The 12,784-nt window shown below is 42.2% G+C and overlaps 1 protein-coding gene across 3 annotated transcripts in view; it reads left to right on the top strand.

The window, feature by feature from the left end:
* Nucleotides 1-11,682: 11,682 nt before the first annotated feature.
* Nucleotides 11,683-12,784, top strand: part of ST18 (ST18 C2H2C-type zinc finger transcription factor) — a gene marked incomplete at both ends in the record, with an annotated part of 90,653 nt that continues 89,551 nt past the window's right edge. For all 3 annotated transcript variants that reach the window (XM_082858523.1, XM_082858522.1, XM_082858521.1), the window contains one exon: nucleotides 11,683-11,737. In XM_082858523.1, the coding sequence (XP_082714649.1) occupies nucleotides 11,683-11,737 (55 nt within the window). The remainder of the gene's footprint in view (nucleotides 11,738-12,784) is intronic.

Below are 12,784 nucleotides of genomic sequence, written 5' to 3'. Positions count from 1 at the left end.
ACAGACCCAAGCAGGTTCATTACGCAGGGCTTTACACCTGATTGGCTTTTTAAAAGCGGAAATTACAGGAAATAAAGTTGCTATTACAGGAAATAAAGTTTTGCCACTAAAATCTATAGCAGCACGGTAAGAAGTCCGCACATTCCCTTTCCCTGGGCGTTCCCAGCTAGGTTCTGAGTCAGAGGGGAAGCTGGTTTCATGAGATGATCTCCGTGAGATGCACTTTTGCTCACAGTGTTTGTTAAGAACCATGCCGTGAACAAGTGGTTTAAAAGCCACGCAGGAGAGAGCACTGCCTTGCCCTCCAAGGCAGATCCTGCCATCTCAGGTCTAACTTGGTCATTCACGATCACCATTCTGTCGAGAGGCCTGATGAAGGGGAAACGGGAAGCCGCGCTGGTGAAGCCCCCCTCGTGCCAGCTTCCCTGAGATGGGCTCTGCGTGCTAAAGACGGTCACTGTGGCCGTGTCCTCTGATGCGTGTAACCCAAGGAGTTCTTCACCGTTGACTGTGGAGAAGCAGAATGACGTCTAGCGTCTCACCTTCAGCCCGGGAGCCTTTAACGCAGCCGTGATTAAGAGGACTTTTCCAAAGTTTCTGTGTAGTTACAAGGACAGTTTCAGTCTTCTGTCATTTTTTTGCATCAGCTCTGATTATGTTTTTACCAGAAAGATGCATTTGTTTTAAAGGTAACAATACAGACTAGGAGAATAGCTTATGTTTCATCTATATTTATCAGCACTCACTGTACATTTGTGTCTTCATTACCAGGAAATATTAAGGGACATTGTGCCATCGATTCCTGTTTACAGTTTATTATGCAGAGATAGGAAACACTTAGCATGTAAAATGAATGTAGAAATTATTCCTGGATAGAAACACGGACATTTCCCGCTCGTTGGCGCTTCTCCTCCATCACTGGATCAGAGTGTAATTGTCAGTAATCAGGGCTGCTCGCTGCTGATAAAACCACTCTGAATGCTAGCAGCCTTCTTTGTGTGATGACTCAATTATTCCAGAAGTGCCTCATCAAATCTGCCCCATCAGCTGGGCTAATAAATAAGGAGAAGAAACTGGCCCCCCAAAGCAAATTATAAATCCATTTGCATTAACCATTTCGCTGGTCCATGATCTAGGCAGAAATAAGCATGGCAGATTGTGCTAAGCTTATTTGAATATGTTTATAATGTTTACAGCATGCAACTTTTTCTCCCCACAAGGTGTTGGAATTATCGGTCATGAATGGCATCTGAATTCAGCTATGTTAATTGCAGCAAGGCTTTAAGTAGCTTTGAGGGCTATTTTGTGACTTAAATCAGGTGAAAGTTAAATCCTCTCGCAGGGAAAAAAATAGGGGTCTTGCACAAGTTATTGGCTTTGCTTCCGAGTTGTTTAAGGAGGAGAGGCCTGTGTTTTATTTTTACAGGTGATGGAAGGACAAACGCAAATAATATAATGCCTGCTAGTACAAGGATCAGATGACTTCTCATCCATCTCAGTGGAAACCAGAAGTTATTTTGATGCTCTGTATGACTGCAGCAATTTGCAAAGCAAAAACTTACATTTTCTAGAGAAGATCAGGGTTGCCATAGCATTCCTTGTAACTTCAATTCCTTGAAAGACTCCATAGGGCAGAGATTTCAAAACGCCAGGCAAACCAGTAAAAATCACTTAAATCCGTCCATGGAAACTTTGTACATTGACAAATCTTATTTCTCCTCTTCTTGTAAAATAACAAACTCTACTGCATAGCAAGAAGTTTTGTTTGTATTTGAACTTCAGTGATCACTTGGGGAAGCAAAAAAACGTTCAGAATGGATCATGAAAAGCAATCTGGTTGCTGATATCAAAGAATTAGTCTTGTTGAAAATGCAACGACTTAAAATCCAAAACATACCCCCTAAAAGTAAGTGATACCACCACCCCACTTTGCAGCGGGAGCTGTTTTTCCTGCGGAGCTGTTCCAGTTTTGGTGAAGTTCCTCCTTCTACTCCTACATTGACCAGGAGCCTCATTCTGGGCTGATGGTCAAAGTAAAGCTTGTGGCCAATCAACAGTATATTTCTTTGCCTGAAACGACGTAAAAGAAACTCACCACTTCTCTTCATTTGCCCCCAGCCAGTGAAGCCTAACCCCCTAATATCAACCTGGAAAGCTAAGAAGAAGAGAGTCATCTTTGACGGCATAAATATAAAGTGGCAGTAGGCTAACGTAAATTGTGTGCATCCGTTTCTCAATATATAATCTCTTGCTATGATAGGAGAGGCAATTCTATAGCTCATTGACTAGAAACATCAAAATAAGGGGCTTACATTTTCATTAGAAATTTAATGGCACAACATGGCAAATGGAAAGACAAAGAATTCGATTGTCTGTCCAGGCAGATTTATATGAAATTTGACTCTCACTAAAATTATCATGGTGATTAATATAAAAATAATGCTGGAAACTTAGAACTATAAAGGACTTGCCTTCCCATTAAAAGAAAAAAACAAGCAAGAATAATCCCCCTCTTTCAGCATGTCAACTAATGAACAATTGGTGAAGATCTCGAAGTTAGTGACTGAGAGGTTAAAAGTGTTAGAGGTTAGGAGACAGGACCTCCAGGGTCCGCAGTGCTGAGGTTAACATGCTGGCATTCTCCTGTTTTCGTTTTACTTGGCAGGAAACTAAATCTGAGAGTGGTGTTTGGAGCTTGAATTAGCATCCCAAACTTCTGAGAGGAGCCTGCCATGCATTTTGCATCCCAACTGGTTCTATTGGTAAGCAAGTTCCCAAAATAGTAGTTATATCACAGGGCTACCAGTGCTACGACATTTCGTATTCAACTGACTTGCCTTTTCACCAAACTTTTCACTTTGAGTTTAGTTTGGAGGATTTTTTTTAAATATAGGGTTTTCTTTGAATCGTAAGTAGATCTATGGTTCTCTGCTTTAAGGACACAATTGACGGTTGCATCCTATCACTTTAGGTCACCCCACCACCACCACCACCACCACCACCACCAATAAAATATAATCTGATATACCCTTTTTAAAAAATAACACTGCAGATTCATTACATTATATTATAGGTTTAAAGAACCGTCTTTTTCCGAAGCAAGTACTTACCCCTGAAGCAGCTGTAAATTTAGGACTCCATCCACTATTATTGGCATGTGGCAGAGCAGACAAATGGAGAACTCTGTGATGACTCCATTTAATGAGGGAAGCCATGTCTTACTTAGAGCACACACTGAAGGACTGTGTAGCCCATTCCCAACACCTTGGGTGTCATATAGTTTTACCTTTTAAGATTGCTGTTTCATGAAGAGATGGGCTTCAATGGAAAAGTGTCCATCCTGGTAGGCGGGGGATAGAACTAACTCAGTTACAAGTTGGGGGAGCTTGGTCAAGATTCCAAGCCTTAGGTTAACTGTATTCCAAAATGTGTATCTCCTATGAAAATTTTAGGAAGTCCTTAAGTTTTACAACATGGTTTAAGGTCATCAAAGAGATTAAAGATGGCAATGAATAAAAATGGGTTTTTTAAGGTATCTCTTTGATATAATAACAGGACACAAGCAGGGAATGGAGGGAACCGATTGCAGTGGAAGATTCCTTTTGGTATCCGCCAAGGGTGTGTTTCCAAAAGGCGGTGGGTGGAGTCACGGATGATGGACGCCTGGAACGGCGAGCGTCCGCGGGCCCCTCTTTCCCATCCGTATTTTGGTGCACTTGGACTTCCCAGCCCGTTCGTGTCAAATCATATTTCTAAACTTATATGTTGTCGGCGCCCTCTGTGCACGGCTCCACGTGGATCTCAGCTGTGCTGCCTTAACTCTCATCCCCCGGGGAGGGGAGAGACAGCAGATGGGGTTAGGGCAGAGGGCTGATGCATCTGACAGCAAACGGCCGGGTTGTTGAGTGGAAGCCGCGAGCGTCAGGAAGCTACTTTTCCCCTGAGAACCAACTAACCACTGAAGAAAGTTGAAAATGAGCCCTTTGAGAAGCGCTATTAAAAGTAGTAAAAAATTGCAATTGTGCAGATGATGTGCTGCTGTGTGCTTATTCGGATGCTAATGAGTTTGACATTAGGGAACTCAGAGGGTTTACAGCTACTCCCTTATGTGATTCAGTTCTTTATTGGCAATCTTTGAGAAAATAAATGGAAAATGTATTGCTAATAAACACACAACACGATAGGGTGTAGACAAAAAGCCATTACTTTCAGGATTTAGAAAGAGCTCTGCCCACCAGTGTTTTCCGGGATCTTTTGTCTTAGGTTAGAGTGTGGCAAACAAAGGGGACAGGCAGGTGGACCGAGGGTGAAGGAGAAGAAGCCAAACACATTTGTAGAGAAAGCTCTTTTTTTTTTTTTTTTTTTTTAGTTGCAATCAAACAAACTAAGAACTCCCGAGTCCTGTGCTACTTTTCAATCCTTACATCCTGTGCGATAATCTGCTCTATCTCTTGAGGGTTTTATCCCCGTTACTCCCCAGGAACTCGAGTTGCTGAGGTGAGTTGAAGAAGCATCTGCTTAATGTCTGGTCAAAGCTTTCAAGTAACACAGAAATCCATGGTTCAAAAGCTGGGCACACCAACCTACTGCAAAGGGTAAAACACGGACGAGAGAAGTCTTCTGCCAGGAAGGTTGGTGACTTGGGTTCTAGTATGTCAGAACTGACGGGTGAACCATTGTAAATGTGCGTTAATATAGATAGTATACGTATAGTGTTTGTACCAATAGCCACTCTCTTATCAGGCTGAGTGTATTACAGAGTTTCAGAGGATTCTCTCAAGGGCCAAATGGACTGAAGACAGATTCTGTTCCATCCCTGGGACCAAATAGAGGTGACACAGGCCTGTGAAAGCGAGGAAGCCACGTGCAAATTGTTTCCACAGGAAGCAGGTTAAAACATTGGCAAAAAGCGTTAGTAGCCTTTTAAGACAGCCTCATTCAACAGCGCCCTAAATACAGATGCCTTTGGAATCTTGTCTTTTGTGACTTCTTGAGTATAGCACGTGCCAGACCGTGTCTGAACTTTTTCTTCTGGTGGTTAAAAGTAAAAATGACAATAGTGATACTGAGAGTCCCTATTATCCAATTTTCCTAGTAAATTGAAGGCATAACATAAATTATATATATATATATATATATATATATAGAGAGAGAGAGAGAGAGAGAGAGAGAGGGAAATTACCAGTTTTTGTTTGGTAAGAAAATTTTCTTACCAATTTTTGTTCGGTAAGAAAAACAAAAGTTAATTTGGCTTACCGTAAAAAAGCTAAACATCGTTTTCCCATTGATATGTTAGGTGAAATTTTCATTCTGTTTGTAGCGTAGTCCACCGGAGTTATAGCTGATGGTTTATTGTGCACTTCACTGTTCATTATTGCTCTTCTATTTATTTGTTCTACCTTATATGCCTTCTTTTACTTTTTATCTTCATAGAATGAATTGCAGGATTTCTCACTAAAGCAGACAAAGGTATTCAGTCACTCTGAGAGAGGAAGGAAAACCAGGTTAGCGTACAAGTTACCTGGAGAAAGAGAGAGGTAAGGCAACGTTTTTATTAAAGAGTAGAATATATTGAAATCAAATGAGTCTGACCAAAGCATTTATAAAAGGCTCTCCTCTACAACAGCACTTTATCTCTGCCCATTTGCTTTGACAGAAATTTACTCTTAACGCCCAATTTAGAATTATGATTTTTGTCAGAAGTACGGTCACTTTAATCCTTTAAAATATTAAACAGGTGACGTTCTCCGTACCTACAAACCCTTTAGCATGTTGATTGGTATGTGTTACTTGTTTAAACGTGTTTGCCCTTAGAGAAGGAGTCAGCATTAAAATAGTTGTAAAATTCCAGTTTTAATTCATGTGTATTTGAAATCAGTTTACTTGAGGATTAAGAGTAAATAAGTGAGATGTTTTTAAAGCATGTTTTTAAAGGCACTGTAGCTGACATCTAGAGTTCACTCCTACGGACACTAAAAAGTAAGGAATTGGGTTGTCCTTGGGAAAAATTCTATTTAGAATAACCTATCCCTGTAGGAAGGAGCTTGTTTTCTAACATTTTTCAACACATGCCTCTCAAAATATCAGCAAGAAAAAAAAACAATTTAAGACCCATTTAGGGTGTTCCTTACACTGAGCTATCTTTAAACAGGGAATATTAAAAAGCAGGAAATATTAAAAAAATTTAAGTCTCCGAAAACACAAAGCTGGTGGCTGCCCCCTTAGATCACAAAGCTGTGTGACTCAGAGGCCGTGGTTCGGCGACTAACAGAAATCGTTGGCACACGCTGTCCACCTAAGGGAATAATAGAACTATTTGCTGGAGTCGTTAGGCAAAAGGACACAGACGTATGGCATTGGTTCAGGGTCACGTGGCCAGCTGTGCAAAGTTAAGAGGGTTAGTCTACACCCAGGAGCCGCAGAAACTCAGAAATCAGAAGCAGGAATCAACACACCTCAGCCTCCTCCTAAAGCCACCCAAGCTCTCCCAGGCCCAAGGTTTCCTTCATTGCTGGGCCTTTCCACTTGACTCTAGAAATTCCCCTTGAAAAGCATCTCCTCTGCTGCGGATGTGCATGCCCTTGGCCTTCGGGGAGAGCTCTTTCCAGACAGCTGTGCTTCGTCTGAGAGAGCGCTGAACCTGCTTTTCCATGAGGTGTGGTGTTTGCCAGGCTGGGAGGGATCAGGGGACATGAGACGGGTTACCGGTGTAAACAGTACCATCCTTCAATTCTTCAGCCTTTTATGCAGAATCAACGGCAGTACAAATAGAGACGGCCAGGAACAGAGAGCTGACATCAGGGATCCTGTGCCCTAAATAGAGGATTCAGAAAATTTTCACTGCATTTAGGATAAAGCATTCAGAAAAGGTTCGGAAATTATTAACGGGGCATCAAGGGTGATGTCAAAGCTCCTGGATTTATTCACTTAAATGTTTTTAAGTTTTACTTTCTGAATTACTCTTCCTGAGGAATTAATAAATGTGTGAAAGGAGAGCCAGGAAAACAATAAAAGGGTAAGAACAGAGGAAAAAATGCTTGAACATTCAATCTTGGTATTCTTATCAATGAATCAAGTATTCTTTTAGGATCACAACTCGTTTTCCCCATCTTTTTCTTGTATAACAGGGAAACATCTTTTGCTGCCGTTTTGGGCTGATCCAAAGCTATGTTTAAAACAAAATAACGCCAGAAACATCAAAAGAAAGGGCACTCGGTGTAGGGTTCTTTGTTCTTCAATCTGGCCGAGTTTCATCCCAAGGTACTGGCATCATTTAGCTGCTCCATTTTCTGGGTTTAGCCTTTTCCAACTTCCTGAGTTTCTCTTTGTCGTTTTTTAAAAGATGATTTTGTAAAGAAAGCATCCGCTGAGGATAAGGTGCTCCTCGTGGGGAGGACCCCTGGACCTCCTCTGGGCAGGCACAGAACTAACTTCCTCTCACCGTTGCCGTGAGTTTCCTGAGATTGAAGGGACAGCTCACAAGAGTCATGAGGCACAGCAGACAAAACTGCTTTGTCAGTTCCCAGCTCTCAGGAGAGGAACACAATGAAATCTTGTTAAAAGTGGGACTTATTGCAAGTTGAATGTATGTGAAGGACTTCTCAAATTGAAAGTAGCTACCCGCATGAAATTATATGTCACTAAACAGTATGACAATTAATTGTATAAGGATTTTGAGAAACTGTCCTCAAAACATTATGATCACCATGGCCTTTCTACTAATATTAAGAAACTCAAGACTGCTTATAAATATATATTGAGGACGTCACTGTCCAGGGTTCTGTTGAAAGGAGAAATAAAACGTAAGCATTACCGAGAGATTTGTTTTCCCCAAATCTTAAGAAGTGATTAAATATTTACTTGGAGGTTGTTTTTGTTGACAAATCATTTTGTTTGTTTAACCATTAGGTTAAAATAGGATTTTTGAGTGAAAAATAAAATCAGAGGGAACTAAATCTCCTCACATACCCATAATTTGCTTGTATGAATGAAAGCAAAATTGAGTTTATCAATTTGGTGTCCTGCTCCTTGAATCTCTCCCTTCCACAAATCAGCAGTTCCAGGGGTCCCTCTTCAGCCCAAAAGAAGGCACCAGATCCGTGCCTTGGAGCAATGCAGAAGGAAGATCTCCTGATCGCCCCTGATGTAACTAACTAAGCACCTGGGGGAAAAGGTGGTCAAGTCCATGTCACTAGGGAATTACCGTGCACACCTGTATGTAGGTCTGTAAATATGTGACGATGGTAAATGAAGGCTTTCCAAATGCAACTAAGTAATGAACATTTATTTTATGGTCATTTTTCTTCTTTGTCGCCTATCTGCTTATCTCCGTTGTTGGTGCTGGCGTATCCTTCCCCCAAGTTTTGTTTCTTTGCCTTCTTTATTTTATAAGTTTCTTTCCCTCTTGCCTCTTCTTGTATTAACCCCTCTCCCCAGAGAACTGGGGAAGAGAGTCTTAAAATTTTTTTTCACGGCTTTATTATGAAATAGACAGCAAGCAGGAACACTGTTTTCCCTTTCTACATAAATATTATACATAACATATCCATAATTATAGGTTAAAAGAACTTTTCTTAGTTTCAGGAAAAATAAGAGTGGCAAAACTTGCCTTTACTGTTTTATCTCGATTGAGTAGATTGTCAAAGCCGGGAGGAACCCGTGATAGGAATGTGAGAAAATGTCTTGTTCCCATCCATAAACAATGGGATGGAGAGAAAGGTCCTAAGAAGTGAGGAGAAGGACAGCTTTTTAGAAAATCAAAGCTCTGTTTTGGGAAAAGAGATGATTCATTAAGTTTCACAAAATCAGTTGCAGGCTTGTCGATAGAATTTGGGACTTTGGTAGTAAAGATGGTCGAGTGTCCTTTTCCAATAGAAAAAAAACCCCATGTTCCCAACAGGAAGTAGAGTTTTCAAGATACAGGCCATGTTCGTTAGATCAATGTCCTGAATCGTACGTGCTCGTGGCCTCTTCTGTAACGTGGAGGGCTTGAAGGGGTGGCCGTCCCCCTGCCCCGCCGCACACGCCCCCTGGGTCTCAGCACAAGCAGTGAGGTAGAACTTCTTTCCCCTTGAACGAACCATCACCGGAACGTGGTACCCACTGAATCTGAGGTTCGATTTTACAAAAATTAAGTCTTCCCATTGGCAATTTATTAAAGTCCATGAGAATAATCCATACAGAGAATATTGAGGGATTCCTGCTCCCGTGTGTCAGGTGTTTGAGAACAAAGGCTTATTTTTAAGCTGAGATCTACCAGAGAGCGAGGTTTCTCATGATTGTTGCCCCCCCAGAGAAAAGCACGTATGCTCCAGGTGTCTGATGTTCTCATTTCCAAAGAGCTGCAAGACAGGACTAGACCCTGAACTTAGTAACAGCCACGGTCCTTCAGGTGTGAACAGGAGAGAGGAGGTGAAAGGGATGGATTGTATGTTGGGGCCTGATCCATCCCACACCTGCAGCCTGGCCCGCAAGTTAAAATGAACGCTGAGCTTCATGGATGAGTGGCCAGTTCTTACAAGGCTTGTGTGGGATGTATGTGCTCCACCAGCAAGAGGCCAATAGCTCCACGAAATGCAAGCGTGAGGCTGGCACTCCAGGCCCCTTCAAGCAGAGGCCCATGAATATTTATGTCTCCCTTCCGATGACTTTAACGGGGAGGTGTCTGCACAGGGCGGCGGCAGTCCGCTCAGGTCCTCGGACAGCTGAATTGTGAAATAGCACGAGTCTTGGAGCCGTTATGAAGAAGGTTACGTTTAAGCAGTTTTCTGACATTTCTGTATGCCTGCTGGCACTCTGCACACCGTGTTTCTGTAAAGAAACGCGTGGAGTTCAACCTTCACCTGTGTTTTGGGGCGGGGGAGTACGGGGACGTCCAGAGTGGCGGGGGGAGCTATCAGAGCCCCTGCACGCAGTGTAACTGCAGACCCGAGTTGAGATGGTGCTCTCCCACGGGAGGAGCTCCCTCAGAAATAGGTGATGGTTTGCCCATTTTAACCCTCAAGCTACTGGTTTCTCCTAATCAGGTGACTCGTTTAGCGCACAGAAGGGAGTTTGCGTGAACTGAGCCACTGGATACGCAGCAGAGACCCTCACGGAGGAGGCGCTCACAGCGCAGTGCCCACCGTCCTGTGTAAACCAAGCCACGTTAATCCCAGCCAGTGTCACATGTATCATAAGTCTGTGTGGTTTTAAAAGAAGGGAAATCTACAGGAGGAAAAAACAAACCTCCTCTGTTTTCCTGTTGTTTTCTCTTATCATGTAGTTTGAAAATACTCGTTAACAATGGACCGTTTTACCTAGACTAAAGCAATGGCCGCTCAAAAAAGCAGTGGACACTTTTGTTGGCTAATTTGAAAACCAGTTCAGCGATTGCTGTGGTGTTTATTACGAAATGATGACAAAAGGGTGCTGGTGGTTTTAATAGCTTTAGCTTACAAGAGCTGTCATTAATTTTGTCTGTAGTGTTGCAGGTGAAAAAATGCGCGATGGATAAATAGTCTATATTGGTTTAACTGAACATAATATATAGTGTGTTCTGGAGTTGTTTGTCTCAATAGACTATAGTAATCAAAAGTAATGAACCTATTATGTGCAGGACCTTGGAGAGCGTCGAATGGCAGTAAAAGTGTGGCACATAAAAGGTTTATTAAAGGAAATTAAAGTCCATCATTGCCACACCTGCTCCCCTATTATAAGTCTATGGCAGGTCAGTGCTTTCCATCACAACTCAGCCTCGGAGAGCAGAGATGCGTCTCCCATTCTCATTGCAGTCACACCGCACCCCCGCCGGCGTCGGGATTTAAGGATGAGCCGTGGAGAGCGCCTTCGGCCTGCTTCTGATTTTCAACAAGCAGAACAACTTCTTTCTACTTAAGAATTCCTTCTGATAAAGTGCAAAAGTGAATTAAACTACGAGATGCTTAGAGGATCCTAGTGGAGTGGTTGGGTGTAGTCAGGTCAGACTCTATCTCCGTGTGGACAGAAACAAGTTCTTTATGTCTTGGCATCCCTTTGATAATTAGCTTCATTATATTTAAAATCATCAGTAATGATGTTTTAGGGAATTTGACAGACACAACACTCAAATTTTACTTTCCTTATGGATTTGGACGATTATAACCCGCATTTATTCTGGAATTATGGGAGTAAATGTATGCCATTGTTGATCGTAAACATTTCCAGGGGTATTTTACAATGAGGGCATTTCAGGGTTTTTGTGTTCACGTTGGATTTTTACAGTGGGAATTATTTTTCCTAACTTAGAAAGAGGCATGTAGCAGAAAGTTTCTAGAAATGCAAAGGCATCTGGTTTAGTAAATTAATCTGAAACCTTTTGGTTTGGCCTTTGAGGTTTTGTCTCTTTCACGATCACTGTTAATCAGACCATCCCTCTTTCTATCTTTGTCATGCCGGAAGTGTTTGAATCACTAGCAAACACTTGTGGGCAAGGACATCTGCCCCCTTGTCCCTTCCGTCTGGTTCCAGCATCTATAGAAGTGTTTCCAGAACTCATGGGGTGTGAGGCAGTCACAGCTCTATCGCTTCAGAGTCAGATGCTGTTCAAGAGCATGAAAGGCTACTCTGCTTTTCATAACGACCTTCAGAACTTCTAGTGACATGTGTTCGTATTTTGACCAAATGTCAAAGCGGTGACCTCAGGACTCTGTGCTTACGTTACAGATGGACGCAGAGGCTGAAGATAAAACGCTGCGTACCCGTGCGAAAGGAACCAAGGGTGAGTTAGCAAGCAGATTCCACGACACCGTGCTCACCACACCATGAAACGTGGGCGTTCCATGCTCAGTCCCTGACGTGTGGTCAGAAGAATTACAACTTCCTCAGGGCTTCCATTTTTAAACCAAGCCAGGACATTGGATCATGGCATTGAGAGACTAAATACTATGAACCAGGAGTAAAAGACTCAGAATAGTCCAAACGATGTAGGATGCTAATTTTTACAAAATGCAATCATGAGTAGATTTAAACCTCGTGCGAAGTAGCATAATGGTCAGCAAGGGAAGAACACTTCACGGAGACCTCAGATCATTGACGTGACTTTAACGTCCAAGGGAAAAGACCGAATTGTTCGTTTATTGCCAAAGCAGGTTTTGATTTTTATGTTATCCGGTTTAGTGGCTTCCAGTCTAAACTTAGTTCAAGTCAAATGACGACGTTTGCTTTTGGACTGTCCCTGCTGGGAATTTCCAGCAGCTCTGCGACGTAACGTCTGAAAGGTTTAACTTGTCAGTTATCCCTCTCTTTCTGTAACCAACAGATGGTAATGTAATATTGAAATATAGACAGGCCCTTGATGATCCAAACATCTGGAAAACAGGATTGACTGGCAATAATACCCCTTAAGGAAAATAACTTTTATTATAATTAGCTGTATTTGTGTGACCCTTCATTCTAAATGGAAGGTTTAGCCTGGCCTCTGGAAGGAAGCTGGGTAGCTGTTCCCCACCTGACCCTCTCCCGTTGGTCTTGCTGAGGAAAGGTTGGGTTCGACAGTGATCAGGCAGTCGTTTGTAAGCGTTCAGAGATGTACAGTTGAAGATGTCTAACCAAATTCAACGCTTTCATTAGCTTTGTTTATAATTCCTGTTTCAGTAAAGTCCAGAATCCCCCATTTTTTTAAAATCCCAGGATGATTTTTTTTTTTCAGTTAAAATACAACCCTCGTTATCATCAGCCATGATAACCAAAATGCAGAATCATGCTGTACGAGATATGGGACTTTTCTCTACCCCAACTGAAGTTTTACAGTGTTCTGTTTTCCAGG

The sequence above is a fragment of the Leucopleurus acutus genome (genome assembly GCF_964270905.1).
Source record: "Leucopleurus acutus genome assembly, chromosome: 17".
NCBI classification, from domain to species: Eukaryota; Metazoa; Chordata; class Mammalia; order Artiodactyla; family Delphinidae; genus Leucopleurus; species Leucopleurus acutus.
The sequence above is the reverse complement of the archived record's forward strand: the minus strand, read 5'-3'. Positions and strand labels throughout refer to the sequence as shown.